Raw genomic sequence first — 23,379 nt, forward strand, 5'->3', positions numbered from 1 at the left:
GTGTATATCGGTGAAACATCGATATCTTTCATTTCCAACGACTTTCACTATCACTATCTCTAAAATGACTTTCTAGCGACGTTAATTTCAATTTTAAAAGTATCAAGTATAAGAAAATATTTGTATTCAGTTCAATGAATAGCTGTTTTATATTCAAGTGTTGTCGTTCCAATAAAGGAATATATTGTATAATATATGAATTACAAGGATTAGACAATGACAAATAATACATTTTCTTCACCATCGTTTCTTTTTTATTTGCGTAAAAATATTTGTGAATGACTGATAATACAAACAACACTGTTTTGCTACGTATGAAACTTCGAACGTCTTAACGAATCGAACCGTGAGTCAAAATCCAAATTTAAACTCCAATCCAAAACACGGTGTATATGTTGCTAAGAGTTGTAAGAGTCGACAAACTTAATTGACATTTTATGTATGTATCAACTTTTGTTTGTACGTTCGTGTAACACAGTTGATCGTTGAAATTTTCACATGTTTAGTTCATGTAGCTGATGCTTACAAATCAAATAAAATTCGCCGTCGTGTCTATCTAAAATTTTTCTTATCGAAAAGATTAAACAATATAAAATTTATCTAACTTTTTACAATAAACGTATAAATATATATTTATATATAAATAATATTTAGTGTTCAGAATATAGGGCTTTTATAAAACCTTTGGTTCCACTTTTCTCTTTCATTGACAAAAAAAATGCTACCGCGAACGTGAAAATCTTCAGATTCTCACTATTATCGATTTACAAAGAAAAAATCACGAAAAGTATCTGTGCTCTCGTGTAATAAAGTGCAAATCTGAGCGATCAACAACGAGTTATACTCTCTTGCACGCATAAAACTGCGTTACCATCGCTGCGAAATTAAAAAAACCTTTGCAAAAAATAAGGTTCTTTGTTGTGCTACATAGTACTTAAGAAAACAGAGTCGGACAGCGATCGATTCATAATGACTTTGTTAGCTATAGAGAGAATATTTTTATCTCATACGATTCCTTTGCATAAATAAAACGCGTTATTAAATAAATTTTGAATATAATAATTTTTAACAACGTCATATAAATAGTGATTTATGAATATAAATATGTTATTAATGAATGTATTCTACTCCAGACTCTGCTTTCTTAATACTGTCCATCGCGTATGAGCAATATAAGTACATTTAAAAAGTGTACGTTTAGCCACAGGCTTCACTCCACTCCTTAATATTACTTCTCGCAGCGTGGAAAAATATATACTTCTAGTCAACAAATAATTTAATCGATATAGTTACAAAGTACCCTGAGTGAACTTTTTTTGTTTCTCGACGGAACGACGAAAAATCTTCAGGATGACTTTTTCTTGGTGCGTGAGTAAAATTATAGCAAAAATTTGTGATTTTCATACTGCTGTAGGCACTCTCAATTGTAAAGCATTATTTGACAAGTGACTCTGAAAGAAAATTCAGATTTAAAATAACTTTTTCACCGTAACTTTTCTCACGAACCTGAACTCTATCAAACGTACCATAAATGTTTAAAAGCATATTCAATTTTGTATAATTTGTAGCACTTTTACATCAGACTTCTATTAAATACCAATCAGATTTCAGTTAACGATGATGATGAATCGTAAAATTTTGATCTTTTTTCGATCCGCCTAAATTTATTAATAATTATCGATGGATCACTCGGTCATCCTAAAATCTAATAATCAGAGAAGCACCACGGGGAATGGTTCAGGAATAATCCATCGGCTTATATGACTACAATTCAACATCGAGGAAACTGCACGTGTAAACACACATGGTATTATAACATTGCGTCGGAGACATTATCCAGTGCTCTTATTAGTGCGCGAACGGGATCGCAATCACATCAGTAAATTCAAAAATAATCTTTCCCAGATCGACGAAAATTACTCATAATCATATATCGTCGATGCACAACATTCTCCTCAAGTGGTTGACAAATCGTTTAAAAATTTTCTTCAGGAACGAGGGAATCAAATGCACTTTGTATTGCTTCTCGATCCCACTACGATCTACAATTATGCATAATTTTCTTCCGGGTGGATAAAGCATCGTTATTATATGCCTTGAATAAAATTCTCAATTTGATACAGTCACGTTAAAAACCTGTCACAATCTCTATAAAATTCAACCGTGACAAAGTACAAACGTCCGTTACAGCGTTACGCTAACGAAATAATTGACGTACTACAACTTTTAACGCGACGTCAAGCACTCGAACTCGAAAGAAAGCCCCCTCTCATCTGATTTTTCCTTTTCTCGGCGCCGTCTCTTCCGAACTTCGTTAAAACACTGAGAAAACACACACGATTTACATAGAGCGAGCTAGCGCAAACTCTTACTTATTATACTATCGTATATATGCATATCAGACTCTCCCTCCCTCCACGCTCATCTTGCGCCGATCCAGAAAATTACTCTAAAAATCTGACCACGCATAAAACGTACAAAAACATGGCAAATACTCAATTCTCAATTCAAAGGCTTTGTACACTCGGTTCTTTCCACACATTCGCTTCAAAGTGAGACTTTTGCGTGGCTCCTTCGTTTTCTCCCTCATCGTGTAGCCTTGACCAGTCCACCGCAGATAACTATGAAGTTGACTTCGACGTCGTGTCTAGAAGGCCTTGAGAGCGCGGTCGGACGCGGCGAGCGTCAGAGAACCGACGAGAGAGACAAGAGTGCGATCTAGCCAAGTTATCGGGTTGGGGTAGAGGAGGCCGCCCTCGTAGAAGCCCAGGTGGCCGCCGTGAGCCAACTCGATGTACAAACTGTGCGGTTTGTTAGCTGAAACAGAGAATTTCAATTAATACACTGATCTCTCGATGCGCAATGTAGCGAAGGACGAATCAATTTTCATGAAGTATTTACCAGCAAATTCCTTGATAGGCTTTAGCAGCGATTCAGGAACAATAGGATCGTCCAGTGCGTTGACAAAGACCATAGGCGTCGAGATGTTATCCAGATAATATGCGGAGCTACTCCACTTGTAGAGCTCCTTTACGGATCTAAAGTTGTGTACCTGCACAGGCAAACGAATCGTTAGCGAAAATAGAACAATGAGTATCATACGCACTGACTGAGAAAAAAAGTCACATTTACCCTTCTCGTATAGGCTTCGTCCAATTCGGGCAAAGTAGCCGCGGACACGATGTCCTTCTCGTTAAGATTGTGCCGTTGCTTCACCTCCTCCGACAGCAATACGTTTTTGTGCCTCAAAATAATGTTCTTCACAGATTCCGTCATGACGTAGAGGTAGAACCGGCGGAAGTTCGTCCAGTTGAGCAGAAAATTTGTGCCTCTGCAAGAATCAAGTTTTAGAATAAGTAATCGCGCAAATGCAACTAGAATTGCAATTTAGAAGACAAATACTCGAGGAGATCGATCGACTTACTCAATAGCATTGTAGCCTTGGCAGATGGAGATGCCTCCAATAATGTTGGACAGCTTATTGGTTCCCTGTTCGCCCATGTATTTGGTCACTAAATTACCGCCAAGGCTGAACCCAATGCAGACTATCTTTGTGCTCGGGTGTTTTTCCAGTAAATTTTTCAGCATCGTGTGGTAGTCGTCGGTGTGGCCTGGAACAAAGTTTATAAAAATTATTAATTCCGCAAGCGCAAAATATTCATCATCACCCTAATATGTCTCTCCACTTCCTCAAACAAACGCGAATTACGTGACCTTATCTCGAGGACGCGTTTCGGGAAAGGAAATTCGACTAATAATAATTAATTCTGCGCATAAGCAGCTGATTAAAAATTAGTCACGTACGGCTACCGCCTCGCACCTGATATTTACAAAACCGTCACACCACTGGTGTGTATGTGTGTGTATAGCGTAATAAGGAAGTCGCTCGAGGGAGACCCGAAAAAAGGTCAAATATACGAAGTCGAAATTTACTGACCATACGTGAAGATCCTGGGCGAGGTAACTTGGACGCTGGACAAGGCGCCCACGTGATTGAGTACGGCGCACCTGTATCCGTGGCATTGAACGAAGTGCACGAACGTCCTGATGTAGACGCTCTCCGAGCTGTTTCCGATTCCGGGACAAATGGCTATCGTCACGTCATCTGAAATTTTAAACAGGCCGCTGGTTAGTGGAATAAAATAACGATGCATCGTGGCCCACATTTGTTATGAAAATTGCGGAGAGTAACTTTCCACTGCGATGTCTGATGTGGAGATCTAACGGATTGTGTTACTTTTTTTTCTTATACGATTCGAGGCAATTACCTTCATGTCCGTTGGTCAACGGCTGGTAGAGATCGTAGGTGAGCGTCGTGTCGTCGGGAAGTCCGATGTAGACGCGCTCGCCGATAGGCCATGGGCATCGCACTCTGCCAATTATACTGTGGACAATTGTCTGCACGTGTCCGCTGAATCCCCATAATCTCGTCGGTTTGTATCTGAAACGAACAATTTATACTTGTATAATTTGATTTTTATTTTTATACATAGCAATAACGAATATAGATATATTGGCAGGCTAATCTGGCTAAAAAAAGGCGTTATCTGAGAAAAAAATATCGATGATACTGGGTTTCTCAGAATATTCGTATCACTATATATGCGTCTAGAATGTATAATCTACTTGAAAGGAGTAAAACGAGTAGGAGAGAAAAAGACACGTGAAATGTGCAGTTCTGACGCAAACGGTGTCCTAGTCTCTTCGCTTGCTTTTTTGCATTCTACACTTGATTTCTTCGGATCTCCAGAAAGTTTCAGATGACATTATAGCGCACCCCTTTCCAGGCAGCAGATAACGATCTCCAGTTGAAAACAGCCGTGAGAAAAACGAGTCAATTTTAATTAATCCACATATTATACACATTGAATTAGAATCCATATTATTTTAATCACGCGATGCAGTTCAAGGCTGATATGTGAAAACGATGTTCCATTTCGCGATAAAATCCTGAAATGTTTATTTATGCCAGCAAGAGGAATTTATGACTTTTATACGACGACCGCGAAACCATAAATGAAAGCACACGTGCAAACTGTCCATCATAATGAAAAGTTGATTATATTGAATCACGCGTTATGAGCGGGGAGTAAATTCAAATGATAAGACACAATATATTTTATGTGAATTATAATCATTCGATATTCATGTGCGTACGTCAATCAAAGTTTGAATCATAGTTCAATTAATCTTTCAATAAAATATCAGCAGACATAAAAATAAAAAGCCTTATCACTCGGATATATCGTCGCACCCCATACCTATACGACAATTACAGCAAAACTCAATCACCATCGCCGTAATCGAAAAAAAAAAATAAATAAATAAAAATTCGAATGCCGCACGCGCATGCATACATATACGCGTTCAAGGTCTAGGTCGGCTGGATCGATCTCGCTGTGTATACGCCCGGCGCCACGGCTTCTGTATCGACGTACCTATACATACGACGCATACCTATAAGGTGTGTATACGCTTTTGCATTAAACATAGGAATACACAAGTGCCGGCGTGTAGAATTTACTCGATGTGCTTCTTTTTTTCTAAACAGCGAGAAGACGGTATTCCGACTAATGAGGGGTGATTTTGGAGTCATGGGCGGTGGTTGCGTTGAATAGACTACTGGAGGAGAGGAGAGTAGGTCGTGGGCGAAGAAGGGGTCGTCCGGTTTTTTGCATGTCGGTGAAGGGTAAGTACGTCAGGAGTTTCGGGGAAATTTCCGATGAGGACCCTTTGTTTTACTTGCTGCGCTCTTGGAAGGAAACTTTTCCGATCTAAAAATGGCACGATCGTACTCAGTGAGAGAGATGTTAAGCAGCTTCTAGCTGCAGTGAATGAATGAATTATACAGACGAATATATATATTTTTTATTTAATAGGCACAAGATCTCAATTGAGTATTTATATCAATCGACAACGTAAATCTCATCATCATTGAACTTGTACTCGCATACATCAACAAGAACAGGTTCGCATATTCATGCCGAATCCACGCAAATCCATAATTTTTTTTGTAGAAAGAGATCACGCGCTGAAAGTTATTGTGGAACAGCATACGCCAGAAAAAAGTACGAGAGTAGAGAACGAAAACGACAAATTTTTTTGCGGAATGGAGGGAGAAAGTGCCGAATATGAAAAAGGAGGATTCTCGCTTTCATTCGAGCGTTAGGCATTCGCATCACCATAACATCAATCACGTGGTTTATACATCCCCTTATAGAAAGCGAATTTGCTGGATGGCATAATTAATGATTTCGCGGGGTCTTTCATATGAATTGTAATGCGCAGTGTGGTATACTAGAGGTTTTTATATGATTGAGTTTCATTTATATTCTATTGGTAATGTAACTTGTTTTAAATTTGCACATAAATCGCACGATTCCTTGAATCAAGAGGATCCTATTTCAGCGCCAAACATTATAATTCACAGAGACAGTATACAATTACAAATAGAGTCCTCAGCTACGCACATAACGGTAATCTCAGGAGTACATCCATCACCCAAGCATCAATCACATCTCAACTAAACACTAAGCCGTCGTTCAATCAATTCCTTCCACCGCACGCAGAAAAAATCCTCCTCTCGCCAAACAAAATGAAACCTCGCACACGCGGCGGCTGACTCGGAGAATCAGATACACTGAGAGAAAGATATCATTGCCGTAAACATGTACACACGTTAGGAGCAATGATTGCTAATATATTCGTGTACATCTTACAAATATTCTATACGAAACAAAAACAGTTTGTATATATGCTATAGATTTCTATAGTATACATACAAAATATTGCAGGAAATATCTGTATGTTAATAGTTAACATATGAATTTCATGGCTATCGTGCGTAGTGTTGCGTGCAGAATTTTTATATTATATCACTGTAAAATTACTCAGCATTAATAAAATTCATACAAGTGTGTTTTCTAATAATTTTTATCTGATTAATTTTATCTGATTACTTCATAAAGTCTATGAAAAATCGTAAAGGGCAGCCATATGTTAACTATTAACATACGTATTATTGGATCAAATCAAACATGCCTATGTTAACACAAATATGTTTGTTGCAATGTTTCTTTTCTCTCAGTATACAAATTTTAAAACACGCGTCATAGCACCTTGTAAAAACGGGACGATCGCGAAGATTTTTACTTTCACCGAGTAAATTTTACTTTTTTTTTCGTCGAGACGGCCGGGTCGACGAACCGATCACCTGATATTCAGGCGAGTATGTGACCGTGTCGACTGTACAACACGGCCGTTAGAAAATCTGGAACTGCAAGAGCGTTTCTTTCTCCGACAGATCAAGGCTGTAGCAGGTTACATCGGGACGAGATGAAATTTTCGGGTTAACGGTACCTCGCGTAGAGCCGAGAGACGAGCCTTTCTAGTGTGTAGTATACATCATAGAGGAGTATGCTGTGGACCGATGCTAAAAATTCTGGGACGAGATTGATCATCGCTTTCCCGATTTCGCGTGCGGATATGAGGAATGTGTCGAGCGTAATTGCTATGGGTTTTCTCGAAGCTGCATGAGAAAGTTTCATCAGCGGTTGATTGAAGTATAGAGAAATTATTTTTTTGGACACACTTTGTTGTTTGCAATAATGTAACGTATGATAATCGCGTTGTGAAGATTGGCGTGAACAATGCACGTACAAGTATGTTATACATAGGCTTCCGGATGTGCTTATTGTATAATGAGAGCACATTATCATTTGAATGACAATTATTTCGGGCAACGCTGTGTAATCATTGTTTTACACAGAATAATGCGCAAATAATATACTCGTGAAGAATGTAAAGTCTTATACATCAAAATTATAAAATCGAGTTTTTAAAGTGCCAACGGCGCTGACATTTGCCTGACTTCCGGTCTTCAGAAGCTGACCGCTAAAAAAGCAATTCCAAAAATGCTCTCTCGGTTAAAATGTCCTAATCCATCCGATCGCAGCTTTATAGAGCATAGCAGCACATTTTTCGCCAACTCGGTGCATTTTCTCGGTACGTGGTGAGAGGAGGGGGATTAGCGCTAAATTAAATTGTCATGTGAGGGCAGTGACTCCGAGTGACACAGATTCTGTTCCTTCCGCGCTCGCGTCGCGCAGTTATAAATCGCTGAAAGTTATTCGAATTATGCGCTCGATTATTATTTTTACGAAACCCAGCGTTCCTCGAATTTCGTCGTTGCGAGTAGCGTGTCGTTGTATTAATAGCCGATTTTAATAATTTAATGATAAAATTGAATATTGTTATGTTTTCATAATATAATGCATTTTATTGAATCGTCAGAAAACCCCGAGAGACGTCACAGTGGTCTCTAATTTTCACTTTTCGAACACGCAATTAAAACCTTCATTTAGTTTGACATCATAAATCACGCTTAAATTGTCCTCAGTTTCGGCAAAGAAAAACTATCGGCTTTACGTAAAAAGCCGGAACAATGAGCATTATCCTTGATGCGCGACCTCGCGCGTCTCTACACTTTCCATGTCCAGATCAGAAAATAACATCGGACATTTTTCAAAGCTTCCATGTATTATAGTCGAACAAAGTGTGATATAATTGTTTATCCACCAACTATGCAGAAGCTTTTCATCAAAGTAACTTAATTATTTGCTTGTTAACCGCACATAACAATCCAATTAAGAGTACTGCATGATCCTGGAAAAATGGCCACTTGTTATCGTTATGCAAAACAGCTGCTCGTATCAGCAGCTAATTCTATTTTCAACGGAATAATTTGCAAGGTAGTCTAAAATTAGACCGTCCAAGCTAGCTAATGAGTCGCTCTGTAATCAGGATCTTTTATCAAAAATACCTGATCCAGAAACCATCTCCCTCAAGGACTGCCTTGCGTGTTTATTATTAGCTCCTCATTTCGTTGGCATTTAAATCGAAATAGGCTATTTAGACGTTATTCCTGCGGTGAAAAACATCCCATCCAAATATACGAAAATATCCTAACGTATAACAGTTAGCGTTCGAATTTTGAAATAGTCAAATTTTATTACCAGAGAGCAGAGCTATCAAAACTTTATATTTTACAAGAAAGTTCCAGCGAGTTTATAGTTACCGCTAAAGTTAAACTAGTGTACGACTCTGAACCAAGGACTTTGCCATCGAAGTGGTCCACAGTTATACTCTAACGTTTCAGTGGTAGCCGTCGAGTCATGCGCAAGTGAAAATTCGCGTGGTACACAGAGATGTACGGTTGAAGCAATTACGGCATGACCACGTTCTATCTGTCTCTTGTAAAATGTCAATTGAGATATTTCTACGACTTTTAATAAAATTTCGTTACAATGTGCAGTCTGCTCCACTGACCCTAACTGTGACCACAGGTATACGCAAAAGACGCGTACTACGCGTTATTCACGCGAAAAAATCACAGACAGGGCTCTTCGACGTTGTTTTGATGGCTCTATTGAATCGAGAGAAAGTCCATAGGAAAATATTGTTTTGAAGAGGAATTTTTTTTTTATTGACGGAGAGCTCTCTGCGCGAAAGCTCTCGGAACAATTCGCTTTTGTCGCTGATCCACTTTCTTTCTGTTTTTTTTTTCGTATAAATCGAAGAATTTTTGTTATCAGTGTGCAAATTCTCTTAACTTTGTTTAATGACAAAATATTATTTATCTTGATACTTCGTGTCATTAAGTTCAATAGTTTCTACGAAGTTGTATACTGGTTAAATAATCAGGTGCCTATTAGCGATAAAATAATTCGCAAAAGTAGAAAACAACATACATCCTTGACGTTTGCCGACGTTTACAAACGTGCTCCAAGAATAAAAAGTTAGGAATAATTTAAAGGGAAAATTTAGGTCATCACTGTGGTGCAGAAATAGCGATCCATCCCGAGCAACGATCGGATTTTCGTCCACGAATATCGCGCAACCGGATAAATTTAGAACCCCTTTCAAATCTCCTTCGAGCATCTCTCCGTGTCTCTTCAACCCCCGATCGATCTCGATATACATATGTACATCGAGTTACTGCTCGTAAAAGTCGATGAAGAAAAATGATCCTTCATAAGAACACCAGGTTATGCACCGAAACGGCAGAAAAATGCTAATCCGTAAGATATTGCAAACTGCGTCAAGATTAGCAACTACGTATTTGCCAAAAAATCGGAAGATCTGTATTCAGCGCGATTATACGGAGATGGAAAGTTCCTTACGCGTAGGACACGATGTCCGCTACTGTATAGGTGAATCGATTGCGTCGTTCTGAGAGTGACTGTATCTATATAGGGTAGAGAAGAGATTGTCATCTGGGCGGAGGAGGAAGGAAACGTCGCCCGAGGTCTTTTGAAGGTGGGTATGACAGTACTCTAGAAATCTCGTTAACGCGCCGATTATTCCGTGACCTAAACCTGTCAGCAATTCCCTAAGGAATTTTCTAGCTTGCAGTTTTAGATGCTCGATCGAAAAGTTACCATTAAATTTTGATCGTTTTTGGCGTAGAATAAAATAAAAATCTGGACTACTGTTGCAGTTGTGTTCTAAAATCAAAATACTTTGTGTATTTGAGCCGATACATTTGAAGTTTGTTATGATGAGAACCAATTAGAACTAGATTATCTACAATCATCGAGTTTATAACTCTCCGAAGCTGAACTTCTGCTTTGAGAACGACTTTCAGCGAGCTTCGTGTATAATGCATCGCATGATCTTCTCGTTATCCGACTATTATTTTGAAAAAAATTGATCACTGATGATCCCGCTGGTATCAGTATAATGTACACACTAGTAGGATGAATGCTCGAAAACGCACACCTATTAGGTAGTTACGTGTGTTTTCTTTCAAGTACTTGATTGCGTAGCCATCGTTAATATTAGATTTGAATGAAGCTTGCATGCTATCATAACGAACAAGTTCAAGATCGTCAAATGATTTCATATACTCAGAAGACACTTTAATATCAAACAGGCATGTTTTATTTTGAATTTGAGCTACTAAGCTTTCAATATGAATTTAACGGAAAGCAACTACGCGATTGGTAACTAGCATCCTTTAGAACAATATGATGACTAATGCATGACATCTCTACGACAGAAATAAAGATCTCACTACAGATATTAGTCATCGCATCGAAAGTATATCGATTATTTGTATACGACTCACGATTGAACAAACATAAATTCTAAAACTTTTACCGCAAATGTATTGCTATAATTATTTTGAAGATTAATTTATTTATGTGACCGGATCTTATACAATGCTCATGAAACAGTAGCTAAATTACGAATGCGACCAGATTTCTGTAAAACAAGATAAGGGTACAGCGTTGCATAAGAATTTTGGAAAATTCGTTACAGTACAAGCATACGACCTCGATACAAAATACTATGTTTCCATATGAGAATACTTGCAGACTTCCAATTTAAGTTCGTCGAAATGGCAATGCTTACTATTACCAATTTATTTCTAAAATTGCACAAGTCGTGCGTATATTAAAAAAAAACAAAGAACTGTACATACTGAAAAGATTATTTTGTCACCTCTGTGAAGCGCATTACGTCACGTTATCAGTGAGTCATGTAAAAATCTATATTTCCCTCGTTGAGCCAAACACGCATGTCATTTTTGCAGCTCTGTATATAATACATTATCAGCCTTACATTTTTTCTCGTATTCTCTTTTTTTTCGTTTAAAATAAAATGCATATAAATTTATATTTTCGCAATGAACTCGTCAATCATCAGCGCAACCATTTCACCGGACTCTTCAGCAAAACGACTTCCTCTCTAAAAGTACAAGCAAATCTGCATAACGCATCGTCCAGAATTATGCACGCGGAACACCTGATGCGTCACGGAAACGATCCCACGAAAAAAAAAACGAAAGGATTCCAAGGAACGGATCGATTACAGTCTCGTACGTATATGTATAGTGTATACACTTAACAGCGATTTGTCACGCATGCACACACGTCGAACGGCCTCTCTTCCGTCGATTGTGTCGCGCGCGAAGAGCTTTCATCGTCCTCTAAGAGCTAGGAAGTGCATGCATTCGTTTCCCTGCTTTCTTTCCAACGATTTTATGCCTCGTATATAGTGATATAGGCAGTGCGGTCGAAATCTGCGCAGCGTGTCGTCTTCGCACGCCCACGATCGGGAGTTTTCTGCTTACTCGACCGCCTACGCCAGAGATTACTCGGAAAAGTCCTTTTTCTTACGGGTCGATGCTTTAATTGCGAGACCTTCGCTTATATTATACAGTTCTCGGGAAGGAACTTCTATTCGCTCGCTGGTTTATTGAGGGTTGAACTTTACTCTGGACGATATAGTGGATTTTTTTTCTGATAGGTTTGAAATTGATATAACATTTTTACGAGGCATAACAGCGACCGCAGAAAAATTGATAAAGAGACGATCCTGATGCGATGCGGACACAAAGTATAAATAGAAAAAGCTCGCAGCACGTTTCGCATACGTGTCATGCATTCTCCGGCCGCGAGTTTGTTCTCAAAGCAGAAGAGTTTAAGGTTGTATGTAGAAAATACCGAGAACTCACTGGCTTTGTGACTCACTAAGGCGTGTTGGCAACTAGTTTATTTTTTTGGGGCTTTCCAAAAACTTATATTACCGGCTGCTCATCGGGTATAGTGTGTTAGTACAGCCAACATGTTTACTTGCGTTAAATTGAATAATGTATGCAGCTTTGATAATACTCCAGAAGACAGTTATTAGATCTGTAGCAAAAGTTTTTTCAAAGTTAAAATTAGAGTTTCAAGCTTGTCGCGAAATGGAATGCGATTACGACGTTATAAAACTTTTCGAGAACTTTTGATATTCTTTCGAAAGAAGTATAATATGATGAATTTTTTTCCGATAAATGAAAAGTTATTGCCATATCGAAAGCTATACCTATTTCTAGCAAGATGTTTTTTCTGACACATGCAAGTCGAGAAGATTAAGCACTTGAAAAGTCCTACAATAAGTAATCCTTAAACCCACATAAATCAAAAAACTCCCTCCGTCCAAAGCACTTCCTCCACGTGGCCAAAAACATCGTCGACTATCCAAACACTTCCCTTATCTTCTCTCTCTCTCTCTCTCTCTCTCTCTCTCTCTCTCTCTCTCAGCCGATAAGAATCCACCTGTTAGTCGTATACAGAAAAAAAACTCTTTCGAGAACGTTTCGAGAACAAAAAAAAATGCGCGCGTTCCTTTCTCGTTCAAACAGAGCAGACATCACGCGTGACTCACATGCAATTAAGAAGCGACAAGCACGCGGCCAATCGCGTGACATATAGAGTCGAGCGAATTCTCGCCTTGAGAGAGGAAGCCGTTGTGGGATTCGGGTTGATGATCTAATGTAATATATACAGTCGGAGCACGGGCCAAGCTGAGCTCTTCTCGGCACGCCTGCCGAATTTTTATTATCGCCTGATGTGGTGGCCTCCCCCCCCCCCTGCGCATGTTTTTGTTTTGGTCGGCGGAATTTTTCGCGCGTGGAGGAGTTGCCGGAATTCGCGGTTTTGCAACACGAATTTAAATTGGTTAAGCTCAGATTGCGATTCGGAAATATTAGAAACGCGTCTAGGAAGTGTTGCACTGGGAAACACGCCATGCGTCAACGAAAATCATGCCAATTTTTTTTATTGACCGCTTGGAATTGCGTTGGACACTTAAGCCGAGTATATCGCTGCATGTACTGTCTTGTGAAATATCGAGTGTGTTGTAGAGTGACAGTATCGTTTTATCGATTGTATTGACAGCGGAACGTGAGACAAAATACATTATACGAGCTTTACAAACGATATATATGAACAAGTGTATTATTGTGTGTGTGTATACCGGCGGAAATAAATCACGAATATGGCGTATGTCTTCTTCTTTTGAGCCAATAATTGATGGATGCGAATTTGCATCGAAGAAATTTGTCAAAGTATATTAACATACTACGAAAATTCGCTGGAATTACCATGTGTGTAATCTATTGTTGCTTGACTCGCTTGTATCGTGAGAATCGGCGATTAATTAAGGTATTGGCTAATCAATGAGTAATATAACACTTCATTACGAGCACATTTACTTTCAAGTGGCGAGTTACCTAACTTTGCTTAAAAAGTAGTGGTTATTCGTAAAGTCAATTTTAAAGGCAAGAAACACGGTAAACTCGTTATTGCAAATAAAAGAAAGGCTCTTCGAGCGCAGCCACAATAATTTCCATATGCTCATGCAAGTTATGTGTGTCTTCGCACAGTCGACATTTGCGTATTAGACACGTGAAGCTGCAATTACATCGACATTTGCAAAGAGAGAAAGAACAAGTTTGATAATTAGGGCTTGTCCTCGTAACACGGAACAAGAGCCGCGCACAATTGATCGATTGTGTCTAATGCATATAAATGTTATTTAATCATCGCATTATCGTCGTCGAGCGCAACGATATCTCTTCTCTCAAGACTCACAGTCAAAACAATCGTTATACAAAAAAACGACCCCGACGTCTCGAAGCGTTAACCTCCTTTCAACATACGCAAATTTCTGTTTGTTGACTAAGGCGAATTTTAATGGTTATCTAACATTCCAAGATAACTGAGCCAAACGCGCGGAATATCGATCGGATTTTTTTTTTTTTTGCTTAACGATTCGCGTATGCTATTATTTTTGTCAGAGTATAACTTTATAATGGGCTGTATTCATCGTTCGTTATAGTGTTAGACGAGATACGGGGAGAATGATTGGCGCATTAATTTGCATTCTTTTATAGTGTATGACGTGTGCATGTAAAATGTAAAAATCAATTCGTGAAAATGCAAAAGGAATGCGATATAAAGCTCGTTATGTTTATTACGTCGTTTGCAAACTTCCGGCTGCTGCTTTTAATAAAGCAATTAATAATAAAGGTTCGTATATTGTATGCAAATTTAATAACGAAAGCTGTTTTAATTAAATTCTTCAATAACGAAACGTAGCACACAGACACAAAAGCCAAGTATTGAATTTACCTGATTAAAGTTATTAATTTTATAGAATTCTCCGGCGAAAAAAACACATTTTTTGCATAATCATAAGAATAACAAGCCTCGGCACGAAGACTCGCAGAAATCCACGCGACTAAACAGCGACAAGTCAGCAGTCCCGTTAATTTTTCAGCAAAACATCCGTAAAAAGCCAGAGAGAGCTATGCGATCGTACGATCCCATCCCACTTCCAAGTGGCTAACCTAACCTCAAAGCATCGGCTGCTTCTTTCGCAAAATTTCTACGGTGAGCAGTGCATTGAACCGTTATATTATACACTGTATACACAGAACGTGCCTATACGTGCGACACATACTCTCCGATCGAACTTTCCTTTCGTCAACGGATGGCAACTCGAGAGGAAATTAACCGCCGAGAGGAATATATAGACTACAGGTATGCATGTTCGCGCCCACGCAATTTTTTTTCTCCATCAGAATGATTTCTATGCAGACATCGATCGTTACGCGGAAGACTTTTCCAAGGGCAGGTATTTGCGGGGAGTGGATATCGGACACTGAAAAGATAATGGCTGATGTGTCTCGAGAGGCTGATTTTTGCTGATTTTGTGCGAGATAAGTGCGTTTCGAGAGTTTTCCGAGCTGACAACCCTCTGAAAGCTTTGAATGACTGAATGTACCAAAGAAACTTATCTTAAAAAATTCAATCATTGATACTTTAGTTAAGAAATTATATCGAACACAAACAATTATGAAAAACGACGTTGCAAATTATTCATGAGAACAAAAAAATAATAGCAAATTCTTTTTCCACCCCGACTCCAACGAGGCCCGCATCAGTGCTGTGTTCGAGGATCATTCATTCAAGCAGTGGACGTTTCTTTAATTGCAAAGGTTAATGTCTTCGAGCACTCTCGGTATTAGTGAAAGGAAGAATTAAGTCGATCTCATTCACAAAATTACTGCCTCAAATTAGAAAGGCAAACGTATCGATTGTATAGACCCGAGGCTTTGCTCTGTCTAACTACCGTCTTTACAACGGTATAAACGAGCAATTTTTCATCGCAATATTATAGCGACAAAGAGTGACATTTTTCCTCCAATCGGAACTTTAGCACTCTCGGCTCGCCTAGTTGTTTTGGTGTTTTAAAATAGAATCGGCTGTATCGTAGTGCGTTAATTGAATTACGAAGCTCTCAGACGCTTGTGTGCACAGAGTACACATATGCATAGCACTCGCTCTCGTTTTACTGCGTCATTATGAATATCAAGTGTGCGGTTATAGCAAATCTGATTAAAAGGGAAAAAGTCGTGAGATAATATTATTAGGTATACTTCGTAACGCGTCGACATAACGCTCGAGAATAAAGTACCCACGCGTTACGACGGATGCGCTGCACATCCGAACGTGTCAAGGATACTTCCTCCTCCTCGCGTATCGCATATAGGTATATACTATAGGTACATACATGTAGTGAAATTCCGAGAATCTTCGAGACGATATTTAAATATTCATCAAATGCACCGGAATATGTTGACTAATGAATACACCCGACATTGTTGCTATTACGTATTGATTGTCAATAATGTCATCTATGTCTTGTGCGCAATAGTATGTGCGTTATTGATTTCGCGGCGGGTTATCTCGATTTTCCCACCGCTGTGTTTTATCGGATAAGCTTGTGTAAAATTACGACCAATGCAAAAATAAACTATTCAGATAATTTGATTTGAATCTAAAAGCGTGTATTTATACAAGTGGAAACCTTCCTCTAGCTGTATTCCAAAGTATGACTAATAACATCGATCGATAATATGCAGAGAAATAATAACAATGGAGATAATTTCAAGCTGTTAACGTTTTGAGTCATCGGCGCGTCTGTGTATACCGAGAAATCCGCAAAATTAGATCGCATCGCTTCAAAAAATAAATTCTCGCTAAAAAATGACTGTAAAAAATTCGAAAGAGAGAGTAAGAGAGAAAAAACCAAAATCGTAAATATTACACGAGCACAATGCACACGTTATACAGGATACGTACTATCTCAAGAGCGAGAACAGTCTCGAAGCCGCAAAGATAGGGGAAAGTTAAGTAATTTCTTTAATTAAAATCGCGCGCGAGCCCGTAAGTATAATGTTTGTTTTGCACTTTTTCCAAGAACCGCTGCGCATACTCATAGCTCTCCATTCCGCGCGTTCTGTATTTTTTGCATAGGGCTAGACTAATCGGACGTTTGAAAAAAAACACTACGCGGTCGGCTCTCGTACGAATATAATAAATCGCGCACTTTTGTTCGCACTCGGAAAAAAGAATCTATTTTCAACGGCTCAGTCGTTGAAAAGGCCTTTGAGAAACTTCGAGACGCGCGAGGAGAGCTCTCGCATCGATCGAAGCCTACACACGCTACACATATAGGTGTACACACACGGCTCTATGTACCACAGTGAAAGTTTACAGACTATATTTACCCTAACCTCTCGACAGTCGTTGTTTTGCCTCCGAAATGTTCGATCTTTTTCGTACTGGATTATTGATCCAAAGAACCAGAGAGCTATTTGAAAAAAATAAAACTTACGGCTCCGAGATGACGGGTGCGATCTTGAGAACGGTGGTGAGGAAGTTTTGGTCCTTGCAGATGAGCACCGGCTTCTGCGGCGCACTGTTGACGTTCAGGATCCTGAAGAGGATGCAGAGGATCACGGCGAAGAGGGCCAGCAGTGCAGTCGACATCTTGGCTTGTTTTCGAGTTCTCTGATGCACCGACGAGTTTTCTGTATCTACCTCTCTCTTTCTCTCTCTCTCTCTCGCTAGCTCTCAAGCCGACGATTTCTCGTCTCGCCCCATAGAGCCTCCCCCGCGCGGTCGCAAGGGCGCGGCGGTATTATACACACAATTGGCTTCGTCCTTCCTCCTCTTCCGACGCGTTGTATACTCCTACGGACTATCGCAGTCGGGAGATGACTAGTAGTTGCGGATGCTGGAGAATTTCTCCTCTATATATCACACTTGCTCCAGGGATAGAGAGACGTTGGTTTTGAGGTTATGATTCGCCGCGTCGTTGTCCTCACGATGAACACAGATGATCTACTTCTCCGTATATACCTTCGACAAATATGGTTTACTACGAAATCATTGACTGTCGAGACGAACAGTTCGTTTTTTTTTTTCGCGAACAATGTATAATCGAACGGTGAGACGTAGCGTCGAGAGCCGCACTTTTACGAAGCTCGCTCCTCGGCGCTCGTCGCTCGACTGACTGATCCCAGACTCCACTCCGCTCGCTTTTTACAGTCGATGCGCGAGCGTCGGTGAATGTAGAGTGTGTATTATATTGCGGTGGTAGTGTACGTGTATGCTAGAGGCTAGGACGCAAGCGCGAGCGAAATAGGTGCGGGCGCTTCGCGAAAGTTTCGCTCGGGTGGACTGCAGGCTTTTTGGGAAGTATTATAGGGCTGCGCGGAAGGGTTATTGGATTGGGTGAGCACTTAATTTTGGGAAAGTGTTTTAGAAAAAAAAATTTTTTTTTTTGTGCAAAGGGTTGCAGTTTGTACACTATATTTTGCGTTGTTCATCGATAATTCGTTTTCTGAGTGTTGATTTATCGAACGGGACGATAGTTTGTATAATGTTGATGCTTGTTTAATTGCGCTTAGAGATTAGGATCGAATAGGAAGTGGTTTACAGATTAGAGAAACATCGTTTTGTTACGATTGATGTGACTTGCAACACTTGTATAGTAGTAAATAATATTAAATATGATACAGTGCGAAAATACAATAAATCTCTTTGCATATTGTTTTTTAAAATTACAACAATATTTATAACAAAAGCTACTATTATAATTATATGATAAAAATGGATGTATTTATAATTAATAATAAAATAGTAAAATAAAATTATGCACTCAGTTTGCAAATAAACATGTTTTTATAAGTGTACTACGGTAAACACGGTTCTAAACAAGTCCGGCAAAGCCCAGATCCTTAGGGGAATTTATATTCACCGGGCGTACTTTCGCTCGGACTTCCCAAAGTTTTGTTTTTGAACTCTTAGGTAAAGCTCCATTAATAACAAAAAGCGTGGCAGGTGTAGGCGTTCTTTGATGACAACTTTTTCAGTGTTCAAAAAATTTATTGGATAATCATTTGTTGTATATTTCCAAAATGCATTTTGTTTTCTCTTAGGAAAAACTTTGTGATAGTAGTTTTTTATATTTCCGTAAACATTTACAGAAACCGATTTCAGGAAGCTATGGGAGTGCCTATGACTTGGCGGCGGTTTTTTCCGTATTATAGTCAAGATCATTCGTAAGCTATTGAACATAAACCAAAAACGATGTTTATGAAAATTTATTGACAAAAATACATACGAATTGAAGTAACGAATAAATATCAAGGATTAAAATTTTGATAAATAAATAAAAGCCTGTATTGATGTTCAAACCAAAAATTGCATTTTTACATTTTTCAAATACAATTGAATTTCTGCAAATTGGCGATAACAAATAGATTCAGTACCCCGATAAAAATTCAAAACATTTTGTAAAGCGCACATCGCAGTTATATTTACAAAGCAAAACGAGAGTGCAGTAAAATTTTTTAAAAAACAGTAGCAAACGCAACCATAACACACAGTACGCTATAGCTCGCCTCCAATTAAAATATCTCAACCACAACAATAAACATCAACGTCTCGCGTATATTTTAAATTTTTAGATCCTCCGCTCGACTGACCTGCTTCACTTCTCGTACGTGATATCCCTGTGTACCTGAACTCATCCTCTCATAAACCCGCGAGATTTAACGCGCGCAAAGCTGTAAAAAGCACAGTAGCTGCATTCGCGTAAACGCTCGAAAGCCGCGCACATATATTGCCGGAACACACACACACACGGTATACTTGTATACATCGCACAAAGGTGAAACTCGCAAATTGTTTCCGTTTGACAAATTGGCGATCGACGCGATATGCATGCATTAGCATCGCTTTGCGTTGCAAATTACGACGTCGCGGGTTAGGGATTCGGAGCGCGCGATTGAACGCTTTTACTCTCTCGGGAATACTTTTAAGATGCACTTTTATATTGTTCGCGTTCACATAAAGTTATATAGGCCTTTCAGCGTTTAAGCGCTTTTGAAAGTTCGCGCGCTTGATGGACGGGACGTTACCCTGGATGCATATGTTTTTAGGAATAAGTCAAGCCCGATTACACTCGACGTCGTGAAACGTTTTATATTGGTTGACTTTTCGGAATTTTCCGTCGCTCGGGAAATAAACGAGGCTGGAATTTTTCAAAAGGTATATAGAAGCCGGGAGAAGAAGAAAATTTTATTATATACTCTCTCTCTCTCTCTCTCTCTCTGTCGCGAGTTTAAAATCGATTCTTGCATGAAAAACGCTCGTCGCGCATGCACAATGGAAAAGTTCACGAAGTTTCGAGTAGCCCTAAAAATAACGGCCGACCTAAAACTGACTATACATATTCTGAAGCCACCGAGTGTTAGACGAGCTATTCGGGAACTTTCTTCCTTGGCGGATGCGAAATTAATTTATCAGAACTATTGAGCAATGTTTCGACGCGGCTTATCAGTTTTTTTTCTAGACTAAGGGAATAATCTGGTGTCCATACATCAAAGTGAAGAATTTATTTTTACTATCTTTGTTCGTTACTAAGGTGAATTCAATGTGTTCAGTATACAAATTTTAAAAAATCCTAATGTTATAGGTATATTATCCAATTTAAGGCTAAGCATTCGTCCTAATTTCTGCCATATATAAATAACTGCCTGTAACTATTACGTCTCGACCGTCAAACTCCCACAAAAAGAGCCCAACGACCCTGATCTTTCGACGACGTACAGTACCATATTATATTGCTTGGGATCGCATTCAAATAGCCGATTTTTTTTTTAAGGTTCGCCTAATCCCACCAATGAGAACATTGTTTTACTCTGCCCTACAGACACACCCTCTTTCCCGACAAACATAACCGATCGACGGGCCCCCGAAGAAAGATCTACAAGAGACACAACCATAAAACAGTCGTAAAGCTGCGACGAACAAGCAGTCACATTGTCCCCAGCGCGTATTGGAGCGAGGCAGGGATTTTCCAAAATCATATAATTCGGCGACGATCGGTATGTACCCGGAACTATTCTTTACCCCAGCCTAGACTCTGCCATCACGTGTCAGTCTCCCTTGTCATCGGTTCCTCCAAAAATGCGTTTGAGACACGGTCCGCTGAAAGACCGAAATATCGGCAGAGCTTTCGAGCTAGGATTATCGGACACCTCGATGTGACTGATAGGCTCGATAACGAAGCCCGAGATTCGCGGGCGAAAGTTACCTTCCAACCGGCAAGTGCTGCAGTGTTTTTTCCACCACCGGAGAATTCTAGAAAAAGCCGCCTCCCAGAGCTGGAATCGCGTTTTCGACAAAATCACGCTTTTCTGGAACGCTGCGGATTTGAGAATTCAAAATCGGCAAATTGTCATCGCGAGGATAGAGGAAACTCAAAAGATCGAGGAGTCGCTTACCTGTGCAAGAGGTCAGGGAGTACGAGTTTAAGAACAAACTCGACGACTTGTTCGATATCGCTCACGTTTCGGCTTTGGATTTTTTGACGAAGAACGAAGATCGGTTGTTTTTGCTAGTGCAGAGGGAGAAGGGGAGAAGAGGATACCTTGGACAGCTCGTTAATTCCGGTGCTGAGGAGAAAAAGCCGATGAAGTTTTGACAGTGCAAATCGTGCCAATTCATCATCAAAACTTCGCTCGCACATACCGGTGAGCATAAGAAGCATATATTATACTCAAATCCACAACAATAGGGGAAAAAGCGGCATTAATCGATTCAACAACTCGTGCCTCGCGACGTACGCGCCGCCCTTGCGATGTGTACCCCTTGAGCTTTATGCATATGCGTCGTCGGCCGGGCGTACGTTTGGCTCTATTTTGTTAGTTCCCATTATTTATTGCGAAGAAAGTGCTCGTGCTATATCCCAGAGAGTCGCGTGAAAGTTTGCCGCATTTTACCGAGGTATATACCAGAGACGATATTTTTTTCTATTCGTGCCTGACGTTGCACTATCTCGACGTTTTGTTATATAGTATTGTTTTTTTGTGGTCGGGGTTTAGAGCAGAATAGTAGTATTTCAAAGTAGAATATCTTTCTTTCTTTTCCTTGAATTAAGCTCAGTAGTAAATAATGCTTTGATACAGTAGAGGAAAGTATTAATAACGCGTAGTGAATAGAGTGCAATTTTATATCGCTGAAATTGATACGAAATACGCCAAGTGTGCTAGACGAAGCGCAGAGTCGCGGACTATGTATAGAAAAATAGATAAGATAGCGTTAAAGTAAAGAGTGGCGAAAGTTATCAATGGCATAATTCTGCTTTAAAAATTAATCGAAATTTTTTTGCACTGTTTACTATATACTATTCATAAATCATCAATATATTTATGATCCTAAATTTACATATAAAAAAAAAAACTACACGAAAAATAATTTTCAGCTAAACGAAAATTTTCTTTTTTTAAATTTTCCAGACTAACCAAACATACCAAAGATCACAATGCCAGACAAGGGCCGGAAAAAATCGACCGGCAAGAAGAACGGAAAAAACGGCAATGGCAACGGAGGTGGTAGCGGTGGCAAGGGCAAGTCCAAGGGCTCGAAAAAAGGCTCGAAACGCAGTGGAGGAAAGGCCAAGTTCGCCATGGACGTGTTCAACGAGGAAGCAATGGAAAACGCTTACTATACCTGCCACAACATCATGGACGTGCTGTTCTGCAGAGGCTTTCCCTGGCCCGAGGCCCAGAAAAAGAAGAAGAAGGGAAAGAAATAAGGACTGTTTTGAGTATCTATACATTTTAAATTGTAGGTGTATTATAGAGTATTAAGAAATTTCATGATTGAGAACAGAGAATGAATTGCTGATGAGCGCCACTGATGAGTGGCTCTAGTTAGATCGAAAATTATAAAACATTGTTAATTTTTATTCAGCATTGTTGCTGTTACGCATAATGTACTCTAACTCATCGATGATTAAGTTGGTTTATGGATTCGAGTATTGTTATGCAACGTTAATAACAATTGTTAAATAGAAGTGTTTTTTTGTAACAACAGTAGAGGGTAAAATTTTATACAATGAATAAAACTACACAAAATGAAAAATTAAGATTAAACTAATTTTTATTTTGAAATTACATAATATATGTGTACATAGTACAATTTACAATAAAAAAAACTCATTCGGTTAATAAAAAAAATCGTCAATTTCCAATCTAATTAAAAAAAAATAAGATTAAACAAATTTGTATCCTGAAATTACATAATATATGTGTACATAGTACAATTTACAACAAAAAAAACTCATTCGGTTAATAAAAAAATCGTCAATTTCCAATCTAATTAAAAAAATTAAGATTAAACAAAT

At 39.1% G+C, this 23,379-nt stretch overlaps 2 protein-coding genes across 5 annotated transcripts; one reads left to right on the forward strand and one right to left on the reverse strand.

Moving 5' to 3' along the window:
- Positions 1–231: 231 nt before the first annotated feature.
- LOC100117874 (abhydrolase domain-containing protein 2) lies at positions 232–18,291 on the reverse strand. Its single transcript, XM_008216888.4, has 7 exons — positions 17,515–18,291; positions 4,269–4,441; positions 3,938–4,105; positions 3,425–3,611; positions 3,133–3,331; positions 2,902–3,052; positions 232–2,817 (listed from the first exon to the last, which is right to left on the reverse strand). The coding sequence occupies exons 1-7, from the start codon at positions 17,667–17,669 to the stop codon at positions 2,648–2,650; spliced, it is 1,203 nt and encodes a 400-aa protein (XP_008215110.1). The 5' UTR covers positions 17,670–18,291; the 3' UTR covers positions 232–2,647.
- Positions 13,436–23,185, forward strand: LOC100187598 (uncharacterized). Of its 4 annotated transcripts, none has more exons than XM_031933499.2 (2): positions 13,436–15,374; positions 22,490–23,185. In XM_031933499.2, the coding sequence occupies exon 2, from the start codon at positions 22,516–22,518 to the stop codon at positions 22,786–22,788; it is 273 nt and encodes a 90-aa protein (XP_031789359.1). In that variant the 5' UTR covers positions 13,436–15,374; positions 22,490–22,515; the 3' UTR covers positions 22,789–23,185. The 4 variants fall into 4 exon arrangements, with proteins under 4 accessions (XP_031789359.1, XP_031789358.1, XP_016844710.1 ...); XM_031933498.2 differs by lacking the exon at positions 13,436–15,374 and adding an exon at positions 19,442–21,724; XM_016989221.3 differs by lacking the exon at positions 13,436–15,374 and adding an exon at positions 21,770–21,977.
- The last annotated feature ends 194 nt before the right edge of the window (positions 23,186–23,379 follow it).

The sequence above is a fragment of the Nasonia vitripennis genome, chromosome 1 (genome assembly GCF_009193385.2).
Source record: "Nasonia vitripennis strain AsymCx chromosome 1, Nvit_psr_1.1, whole genome shotgun sequence".
Taxonomy (NCBI): Eukaryota; Metazoa; Arthropoda; class Insecta; order Hymenoptera; family Pteromalidae; genus Nasonia; species Nasonia vitripennis.